We start from the raw sequence: 10,843 nt of genomic DNA, 5'->3' as shown, positions 1-10,843 counted from the left end.
TGTGTTTGTGTGTGTGCATGTATTGTATGTGTGTGTGTGTGTGTGTGTGTGTGTGTGTGTGTGCTGTCTGTCTTGCAGCATCGAGGGGCTGTGGAATATTAGTGGAGGTCGTTGGGGTTGTGTTTGTGTCCCGACCACTGTGCTGAGGAGTGGAAGGGCGAGAAGGAGGTCAAGTCAATGGCATCTGAGGGCTGGCTGGCTGGCTGGCAACAGCAAACTGCATCTGCACAATAAGTGACAAAGTGCCTTTGTGTGTCATGGTCCTTGGTGGCGGCTCCTGGGGACTGCCAACCAAGAGTAACAGTCTGATTTGGTAAGGGTGTGTGTATGTGTGTGCGTGTGTGTGTTTATGTGGCATCATGTGCATGCTGGAGATTACATATGCACCATGGTTTGTGTGTGTGTGTGTGTGCCAGAGAGATAGAGAGTGTGTACCACAGAGTTTGTGTGTCAAACTACAAACTACTGTACAAATGTGCTGAGAGCAGACCTGGGCAAAGTGTTAGCTGAAAATATTCTGGATACTCGGGGAGGGGGAAACTACACTACAAGAAGCACTTGACTCATCAGGACTTGCATGTGATTCGACCACTTTTGAGGCTTTTTTTTGAATGTCTGATTAGACAAATCAAGCGCACCTTGAGTAGTTTGAATATTTGTGACCATATTCAAATATATTCCTGCCCAGGTCTGGTGGAAATTAGTGCCAGTAGAACGGATCCCACTGGAGCCATTCAGAGTACAGGTTCAACACATACAAGAACATTTTGCAGGGATGACACACTCCTCTCTCTCTTCTTCTTCCTTGATTTTTTCCACTATGTCATCCTCTCCAGCTTAGGATCCTTCGCTTTTTGGCTCCTCAGGGCCCCGGCCTTTATCTCCTTGCTGCTCCGCCCCTCCGTCCTCCCGGGCTGATTGATTAAAAGAGGAACTGTGGGTCGGGGCAGGGCTGGCTTCCACTGACCCTCCAGGCTCGAGGGTTCCAGGCGTGGCCGTCTGCATGATCTTCTGACGGACCTCGCGGATCTTCAGCTGCAGACACACCTTGGTGGGGAAGGTGTCCGAGTAGCGTGCCTGGAAGGCAGCAGTGGCCTGAGCTGGAGACGATGAGAGAAACAGGAGGGAAATGGGAGGGAAGAATGAAAACAGGGAGCAAGGAGATAAAGCAGTTGTTATAAAAACAGCATGATAAAGTAAACAGCATGGTAAAGTATTAGCAAATATCCTGTCTGATATTCTTTAAGGAGAACATAATAATGATTCAGTTGTTGCTAAGTTAGATTATTTTAAAGCCAAAGGTTTAAAATTACTGCAATTACTTAACCGGGGGTATAAATTTTAAGAAAGTTTGTTAAGTATAAAGAACCTTCTCTAAATAAAAGGTATTCATTTAGTAATTCAGCCACATTTTTAATGGTTGATACAGTAGTTTTCCAATATATGATTATTAGTTGTAATGAGGGAATGGACCTTTTGAGCTAACGTACAGTTTGCCTTACAATTTAATAAAAGTCATCAATTTAATCTCCATTTCAGTTGTTCTTACTGTCCCATTATGTACTATCTAAGGGTGGTTTACCTGAGGGAAAGAAGCCATGTTCCTGAAACAGCTGCATGACCAGGGCCCGCCGCTGATCCAGAGTTCTACGCAGAGACGAGTAGGGGACCCGGTCCAAGTCTCCAAGAAGATCCTCTCCTTCAGTGCCTGGTTGAAAAGGAGAATGCCATATCTCTTTCAGTTCACATTTAGGAGCAGTTCTGCAGCTGTTGCACCTGATGTTACCTGATGTACCTGCTCTGTCGAAGGTGAAGATGTCTCCCTCACACTTGGCGGCGCTTTTGGGGGTGTTGGGCTCCGAGCTGCAGCTGGAGAGACGACGAGTCTTCCTCCTCGGGGAGCTGGGATCTTCTGCTGTCAGCTCCAGCTCTGGACACACCACACACAAAGGATGAAGAAAGGGAATATGAAGAGAAAGGGGGACACATAAGAAGAGAGGGGAATGAATATCAAGCAGAAAGAGAAAAAGAGGAGAAAGAGGAATCAGAATAGGGCAAAGAATGGGAGAAATGGAAGTAAAAAACAGTTAGAAGATGTAGAAGAGACAAAAGGTCTCCAAATAACAAAAAGGCCTCTCTGTTAAAAATGTAATTTATTTTACTGTATTTGTTGTATATTAATTTAGATGTTATTTTGGATCAAAGTTAGTAACGTTCACTCTCATCTTACCGGTGGAGTTGCGTCTCTTCCTGCGGTAGCTTCCCAGGATGGCTCTTGGTGAGGTGGCCAGACTCTGCAGAGTGGGCGAAGGCAGGACCTCCTCTGGGTTAAACTCTGGAAGCTCAGCAAAACGCTCCTCAAAGTACGTCTCCGACAAGACCCTGCGAGCAGAGAACGCAGTGCTGTAATCCAATGGTTAAAATATCAAGGGGTGGCCTCTGAATGTATACACATTTCTCATGCCTTCGGGCCGAGTTCTGCCAGGGCTTTCTCTTCTCTGTGGCTTCACCACCACTCTCCTACTGTCTAAATATATAAAGGGTGAACACTTCGCCCACTCACATTCAGTAAACAGAGAGTTTCCACCATAATTTTATGAAGTTAGAGGTTTGGTCATAAACTAAAAATGGATGATAGATGCCACTATGTGTGAAAGTCAGTGTTAAATAAAGTCAACAAATGGAGTCCTCTCCAGGGTGCTGTAGCTCATCTTCAAGCTGCTTTGCACCATAATTACAGAAGATCAGCTACTGTTATACGAGCTCTCTCAGCTTGAGAAAATGTAAACTGTTAAAATAGAGAGAACATTGTTTTACAAAGACCAGAAAGCCAGAAGGACCGGGCAGACTTTTTAAATTTTGCTTTGGCACTGATTCTGAAGAAGCCATAACTAAAGTCTGATCACTGAGAATGGAATAAAAGCTTGTCTCAGTCAAAGACGAGACTGTGCTTTTTACTTTACATTCACTTTCAATTACCCATTTACAGGCACTTACTGAGGTTTCTTTAAACACCAAACCCACTCACATAAGTTGGATTATGTAAAAAAAAGAACAAAAATGAAGTTCCCTCAGCTAATGATTCGTGCCCTTCTCGTGCTGACATTGTCCCACTTACTTTTCGAGAGAGTCGGGTGCCTTCTTGAGCGGTGGGGGTCGGAACTTGGTCTTCTTTGAGGAAGTGGGGGGGTCTCTTTCTGCAGGGGGAGGGGGAGGGGGGTCCAAACCTGAGGGTGGTGCAGGAGGGGAACGAGGTCCAGCCTGGGAAAAGAGCGAGAGAAAGACTGGTGAGAAAGGGGTCCCACTGCAGCCCTGCTGTACGATTCCTCTACTTTCCCATGACCTTCTGCAATCAAAGTCAGAGTCTATCACATAACTTGTTGAAATGAAATGGAAAGGAGGAGTTTTTTTGTCCTGGTTATTCCTCTATTTTTCCTTCAAGATGTATTTGTTCTTCAGGATACTGATAACGGTTTGTTTGCACGTCTCTGTAATATTAAGTTCCAAAAGACTAAACAGTGTGGTGTGGCTGTAATAATTTAAGTGTACAAGAACAAAATGAAAGTGATTTGTAAAATTCACAGATGTTTCCTGGCTTCCTTAGAGAAGTTGTTAGAGAAGAAGAGATCAAAAAATCTGACGTAAAAATTGTTTGAAGATGTCTCTAACGATCTTTAACCAAAGCTTCAGGAAATGTGTGGTTTGATGAGAAACGACTGAACGAACAGAGCAGATATGCAGCTTTTCTCACCTCTTTGCTGCTGTCGCCCATGCTGTGGTCCTCTCTGTCTGTGTCTCTGCCTCCCTTCTTTTCACTGTTCTCCTTCATCCCCCTCTCTCGCTCTTTGTCCATCTCGCTTCGTGACTCTCTGCTGTGCCCATCTCTTAGATTTTCTTCTTTGATGTGCAGACCGATGTCCTCCTCTTTTTTTACTGGAACAGACAAAGATATTTTCAAACTGATATAAAAATACTGATCTATCTTATCTATTTCACTTGTTTACAAGGTGCACACTGCAACTTTCCACAGTTACAGGATCAGTCTTAACCCTGCAAGCTTAGTTTCACTACAAGATTTTAATCTGGAAAACACTCAGACTGGTTCTGCAACAATTTGCAACAAACCCATTTTATTGGCTTAAAGAGAAAGTTATTCCCATGGTGGACAATTTAGAAAATTGTGCCACTTTCTTAATACATCTTAATCAGATGTATATTATGTTGATATAAATATTTTCTTTAGATGTTAGTGCAAAAAGGGATGGATTTCAAGCAAGAAACCAACACTGACATTTAAAACCAAACCAGTGGAGCATTACCTGCTGTGTCATTAATCATACAGGTGGCCAATGAGAAGCTGGCAGCACAGCTCTGCACCCCGTATCCTCCATCCTCAGCCTGACCATCCAGCTGGCTCTCCCTCTTCACCTCCACCTTCGGCTCCACCTCCACTGCTACGTTAGGCTGTGGGGTCGCCACCGCTGAACCCGGCACCCCCGTTGCCAACGGAGAGGAAGGGTTTATAATGTCCTGGGCTGGGGCGGCCACTGCGGGCGGCACGGTGGTCACAGAGACCACGCCAGTAGGCAGTGCAACGGTTGGTGCAGGGTAGATGGCAGTTAGTACCTGGTGAAGAAGACAGCAGAGCAAGCGTGTCCGTTAAGAGATTTTGTGTTATTTTTGATAGAAAAGCAGACGAGGCTTTCCTGGTTTCCATGTTTGAACATGTTAGTTGGGTAAATCATTTTTTAAGAAGTGTGGTCTAGAACTGCTCTATATGAAAAGTGACCTGAGGTTACTAAATACATTTGAAAAATTTAACTGAATTGAACGAGACGGATAAGAGGTGCTAATGATATAATTACGTGTCAAGACAAGGTAAAGCTGAAGCAGAAATTGCAATGTGAGAAAAAGGGAAGTGGAATTAAATTGATTTACTACTCTGAAGGAAAAATAAATGACTGTGCTGTAAATCAACCCAGCAGTTTTTAAAACTGGTGCCACAAAAAGTAAAATGTAGTATAAAGGCCAAAAGTCAGAGCCAATATTTTCTTGCTTCTTTACAGTAATTTCGCTAATGTCTCCAAACTAATATAGTGATAATTTATTACAGAATGCTACATCTAGCACCTTTAGTCCCGATGCCTCTGGAAGCTGCACATGCTCCTGCCTTTTCCAACCAAATGGATGTGCTTTCTTAATTGCAAGAGGCTTTTGATTAGGTTTGATTATTTCATACCCCATTTGTGAAACATTTTGTGGAATTAGGAAATGAAATTTGCAGTTTTTGTATGTGCAGTGTTTTGTATAGAAAAACTAATATAAAACTGAAAATCTCAAAAAATGACTGATATGCTAATGCTCAGCACTGCCTTCGGTTACCTTCACATCTACAAATGATCTTTTGAAGCAAACTCGGAAAATAATAACTGATAAAAAGGTAGACTGCTTTTAATTTTTCAGTCCTTAAACGTTATTAACTCCTTTTGACATTTCAGTTTTCTAATTTTCTTCATGACCACACATTTATACTGCGCTTTAAAAATCTTTGGTACTAACACTGTACAGTTCTCTGCTCCTCTTTACCTGACGACCAGCGGTTCCTGAGGCCTGACCTGGAGGGGTCTGTGATTGACAGCTCAGGGGCGGGGCTGGAGCTAACAGTGGTGGTTGACCAAGGATCGGCTGAACCAGGGTTTGCCCTGCCGGGGCGATGGCGGTGAAGCCCAGGGTTGCCAAAGATGATGGGAGATAGGCCGGGCCTGGAGTGGGTGTGGCCTGTTGGGGTGTTGCCGCGGTAACTCCTGGGCCAGACTGGACATAGGTGATCCTAAAGGAGAGAAAAGACTCAAAGCTGAATATAAGAAATCACCTGAGCAGCTTAGTAACCTCTGTGACTCATTAAGAAACAACACAGATACAATACAAAGAAAAAAGATCAGAAAACTAAACCAATATAGAACATTTTCACATTTGACAAGATGAAACCAGTAAATTTGTAATATATTTGCTTAAAAATGACTTAAAGGAAATGTGGATTCTTTTTCTGTCAAATACATGATTCAACTCGTCATTTCAGCTTCAAAGAAAACCACCAAGTTTTCACTTTCAATGTTGCAAAAAGAACTATATTTTTTTTCTTGTCTAAACTAGGAAACCTGGAGAAAAGTTTACACAGGTTATATCATAGTTCACATCGCTCCAAAGGATGATGGAGTGTCAAAATGTGTTCGAAGTGTTAACTTCCTTTATCTCCATTTACTGCACATTAAGTACAATTAACATTATGACCTGGCTGAAAATCGAAATCCCACAACATCTTTACAGCTCAGAAGGATCTCTGACCAGCTGAAGCAGTAACTGCGGAAAATAAAAGAGGGTATATGTTGCTGTCTTGCAGGTGCTAGGCCTGCGTTAGTGACCTGGTGGGTGGAGAGGTCAGAAGAACAGTCTGTGGGGGCGCGGCACCGGGAGCCATCACCGTTGCCATGGAAACAGGAAAGGGGCTCCCAGGATGCACTGCTGCTGCGCCGCCAGGGTGAACGTTGGTCTGGACCACAGGCATGGGAGCGATCTGGATGATCTTTTGAAGGGGGGGGTCAGGAAAACTTGTATAAATATCAAATGCACTTTTACAGTCCTCAGAACAATTCTAGCACTTTAAAGCAACCGGTGCCTTCAAATAACATCCGTAGGAGTGCAACTAGCAGTGATTTTCATTTACTTCCTCATTTGATTGTTTTGATTAAATAATTAATAAATAACAATGAAAAATAGTGATAAATACCTTGATAAGTTTTACTTGCTTGTTTTGACAAACCATAACCCAAAAAATATTTAATTTACAATAATATAAAACAGAAAGGAGCAGCATTTCAAAAGCTGGAACCAGCAAATATATAGTATTTAATAGATGACTTAAATGATTACTCAATTATCAATTTATGTTCTGTCCAAGTCAGATGAATCAAAAGTGGATAAAAATTGCAGAGCGGTAAAACAAGCAGATTTCCAATGGAGGCTCTTTTCACCACACCGTCCGTCTGTAATCTACTTTGTTCCTATCAGGAATATGTGTCGTCTCTGTAGTCGTGTTGCTGCTGAGGATTTAACCACCTTGTCACCTGTCAGCAAACAGGGTGGCGCCTATTTATCTTTAATGCTGTTGACACTGTTAGTTAAAGTGCTGACATTCTCACCTTGTTTCCTGACGCGGGGCCGTTCTGCACAGGAAGAGGCGGAGCGACCAGGGAAATGGAAGGATGAGGAGGAGTAGACCCTGTTCTCACTGTTGCCATGGGAACCAACATTTTGCTCTGCATGACAGGCGACTGGGTTTGGACTAATGAGTGAGAACGAGAGAGAGAGAAAAAGAGAGAGAGAATTAAAACACTCAGCGTGAGAAACAGATGAATCGAGCCAAAAGAGGGGAGGTAAAGACAGAACAGGAGCAGCGGGGGGGTGGAGACACACTGAGACAGAGAGGACATTTCAGCCACTGATAATAGTGAAATTCCTTGCTGATAACAAGGTGGAATAATGTTCTGGTGCTTCAAGACTCTTATGAATAGAGAGTAATTAAGGCATGGGTGGGCGACGGGCACTCATACTCATGTCAACAGTGTTTCTCCTGTCAATCATTGATCTCCTGTTTACGTCAGCCAATCAAATCTTTTTTTCAGCGCTTCCTGAGGAGATGATTCATTAGGAATAAGGGGAGGAAACTACAGCAAAAATAAAAATGAAAGGAAGACATTTTTTTCAGCTTTCAGTGGACCAGTGAAACCCTTTTTTTTTGTCAGCCAATTGTTGCTCTCTGTCTCACCTCTGGTCCCGGGGCTGACTGGTGCAACTCTGATTCCCGCCCCTGAGTGCATGCCATTGGCCAGGGTGGCATTGGTGGGCAGGGAGAGAATTTGCTGGTGGGTGAGTTGAGGGGAGGAGGGGGTCTCGGTAGGCAGGATGTACTGGACCTGAGCTAGCGGCTTGGGGCCGGTGGGAGGTGTGAGAGAGGAGGTGGCGGCAGTGGGGTGGAGCTGGGGCTGGAGGACAGGTAGGGGAGTTTGTGCGTGCTGTTGCGTGGGCTGCGGGGCGAGGAGCTGAACTGGTTTGGCAGCGGGAAAGGACCCTCCTAGAAGCAGGTTAGTGACCAGGCTGCTGCCCCCCAAAGGGGTTACACTGACTGGACCAGGAGAGGAGGATGAGGACAGGTACCCACCCCCTGCAGTGATTGGCAGCTGCTGAGGTCCGCCTCCTCCAATCAGGAGAGTGGCTTTCTTGTCTTGGGGCAGGGAGCTGAGGGTGACGGCTCCTTCCAATGGCTTGCTGGCGATGGGGATGGGCGTGCTGGCGATGGGTCGCACTGCATTGGTCACCATAGAAGGAGCCATGTGGACGGCGCCGAGGACCTGGGTCAAACCCTGCTGGGCCAAAGCGAGGGGAGCCTCGGTGCTGGACGTGAAGCCTGCGATGGACAGAGAGGAGACACCCTGCCCACCACCTCCACCTCCCTCTCCTCCACCTGCTGCTGTTTCTTCTCTCTTGGATACTCCCTCGCTCCCCTCCTCTCCTCCGTCTGTAGCTCTCTTTCTCTTTCTCTCAGAGCCCTCTTCACCACCTCCTCCTCCTCCGTTCCCTTTCGCTGAGGTGGAGTCAGAGTGAGGGATGGAGGGAGAGGAAGAGGAGAGAGAGGAGTGAGCCACTGGCTGGAAGCCATGCTGGAGGGAAGAGAGAGACGGAGAGATGGAGAGAGGGAGAGATCAAAGCCGGGAAAGTTACAATGTAAAGTTCTTCTCTTCGTCATGAACACACAGTTTCTTACAGTAACTCTGTGGGTTTCTGATGCTCAATGGAAATAAAGGACTTCAGAAACTAAAAAGCTTAAATTAAACCTCCAACAATATGATACTTTACATGTAGAATTAAGCTGTAAATCTGTAAATCGAGCTACATCATTACCTAATACATTTTTAATAAATATGTTTTTGCAGTGCATTTTTTTTTACTAAATAGACTAAATCCCTTGATGCAGAGACTATATAAGCATCAGAAACAAGCACTACATAAAAAATAAATCAATGAATTTGAACATTTCCTTAAGTTTGAACATATCCAGCACAAAATGGGGGAAGGGAGAGACACAGGGGTCGCCCAGTAAAATGTAGCTTGAAGTGTCCACTGTGGATAGTAATGCAGGTTATGATAAGCTACCTGTCCGTCTGGTTCGTCCTCATCACTGTCTGTCACTCTCTCTTTACACTTGAGGTCAATGGAGCCTTCAGGACAGGAATCCTCTGAGGGCAGACATGGATTATCAGAGGTTAGTGTTTTAACACATTTAAACAAAAGGGACTAAACACACAATATACTTTCAACACCAGTATTGCCATCAAATAGCCAATTGTGTGCTATTGTTATGGCTATATTTTAACACAAGCTATTAACAGTCCAGGCCTGGGGCTTGGGCCACATGACTCAGCTGTTTTTTTTAGCTTTGAGGTGTTTTGCTGACATTGTCATTCTGACTACGAAGGCTGAAGTTCAGTGTCTTTTTTTTGAAGACACACGGATCATTGTGGGAACTGAAACTGTGACTTTGTGGTTAGGCAGCAACCTCGCAAACCACCACTAGACCAGTCAGCTGATCATCTAACTCACCCATGACATCATCGTCCCCTTCTTCCTCACAGATGACCATGCGCTCTTCATCGCTGGTCACGTCCTCGCTGGCTCCGCCCTGGTAGAGGGACTGAGGTAGGGGCCGGTGGCGAAATAAACTCGCACCGTCCTCCTGAGGCAGTGGAGAAAAAATAAAGACAACAAGCATAGGACAGTTTTTTAAAGAAACGTCTGGGAAGTTGTTGCAGACGCTGATTATAAACTAAAAACGAAAACGAAAAACCATAAATACTTAACAACACTTCAGACAGAAGTAACATTGCTACTATCAAAGCATGCATACATATGTGGCTTTGCCACCAGCATCAAATGAATGCCTTCAAAACAAAAGAGCTAACATGCAGGCCTATCCCTCTGTGATTAGTAGCGAAGCAGCAAACACCACAGTCTCATACCTTCAAAGGCACTAAAAAAGTAGAAAGTGAAACCTTTGAAGTTGGAGGCTGAGCTCCCCCAGAGCTTTCAGTGGGTTTTCAGCAGCAACAACTCAAGCCCTCACGCAAAGAACAAAGAGAGTCCATTTGAACTGTTTCTCAACAGCGTGCTTTCAGTTGTAGAGTTCAACTAAAATGCTCTGCAGTGGGAAGGACACGTCTGCTGTGTGCGAATACACACACACACACACACACACACGTTGGTGCATAGGCGCATACATAGCATTGGCCATTTCAAGAATTACTTCAGTCTGCTTTTATTTTCTGCATTTGTATTCTACTTTTTTTCTTTGTTCTCTTAGATGCCACAAATTTGTAAGAAGTGCCTGAATATTAGTCTTGCCTTGAAAGAAAGCACATTATTTTAACTTTCTCAAGCTTGAAGGTTAAACTAGCTACAGATCTGAAACATGACCACATATTCTTAAATCTCTCTTGAGTCTTTTTGCTGCCTTTGAGCTACAGATTAACAACCTCCTACCTTCTCCAGGTCTCTCTCTCTCTCCCTCTGCTCCAGGGTGTGCACGGCACTCTGGGAAAAGGCTCGGGGACGGGGGTGCTGCCCAACAAACAGCCCCCCTCGACGCTCCGATCCCCCTGGCCAGACCGAGCCCCCTCCCTTCCCCTCGAGCACCTGGGACTCTGGATGGGGATCTAGAGAAGAGAAGAGAACAGACTCTGAGCACAGATAAAATATGACTGTGTATCATCATGGAATAGATCAATAAAAC

At 44.6% G+C, this 10,843-nt stretch overlaps 1 protein-coding gene across 3 annotated transcripts in view; it reads right to left on the bottom strand.

Moving 5' to 3' along the window:
* Positions 1–22: 22 nt before the first annotated feature.
* Positions 23–10,843, bottom strand: part of cica (capicua transcriptional repressor a) — a 30,549-nt gene continuing 19,728 nt past the window's right edge. The window contains exons 9-22 of one of the 3 annotated variants that reach the window (XM_035681645.1): positions 10,594–10,766; positions 9,658–9,790; positions 9,211–9,293; positions 7,826–8,717; positions 7,200–7,342; positions 6,423–6,583; positions 5,587–5,830; positions 4,320–4,626; positions 3,752–3,933; positions 3,119–3,261; positions 2,231–2,382; positions 1,796–1,930; positions 1,583–1,708; positions 23–1,100 (exon numbers count right to left, since the gene is read on the bottom strand). In XM_035681645.1, the coding sequence (XP_035537538.1) occupies positions 838–1,100; positions 1,583–1,708; positions 1,796–1,930; positions 2,231–2,382; positions 3,119–3,261; positions 3,752–3,933; positions 4,320–4,626; positions 5,587–5,830; positions 6,423–6,583; positions 7,200–7,342; positions 7,826–8,717; positions 9,211–9,293; positions 9,658–9,790; positions 10,594–10,766 (3,137 nt within the window). In that variant the 3' untranslated portion in view covers positions 23–837. The remainder of the gene's footprint in view (positions 1,101–1,582; positions 1,709–1,795; positions 1,931–2,230; positions 2,383–3,118; positions 3,262–3,751; positions 3,934–4,319; positions 4,627–5,586; positions 5,831–6,422; positions 6,584–7,199; positions 7,343–7,825; positions 8,718–9,210; positions 9,294–9,657; positions 9,791–10,593; positions 10,767–10,843) is intronic. The other 2 variants (XM_035681647.1, XM_035681646.1) reach the window with 2 other exon arrangements.

The sequence above is a fragment of the Morone saxatilis genome, unplaced genomic scaffold (assembly GCF_004916995.1).
Source record: "Morone saxatilis isolate NCDOM2014 unplaced genomic scaffold, NCSU_SB_2.0 Contig9, whole genome shotgun sequence".
NCBI lineage: Eukaryota > Metazoa > Chordata > Actinopteri > Moronidae > Morone > Morone saxatilis.
The sequence above is the reverse complement of the archived record's forward strand: the minus strand, read 5'-3'. Positions and strand labels throughout refer to the sequence as shown.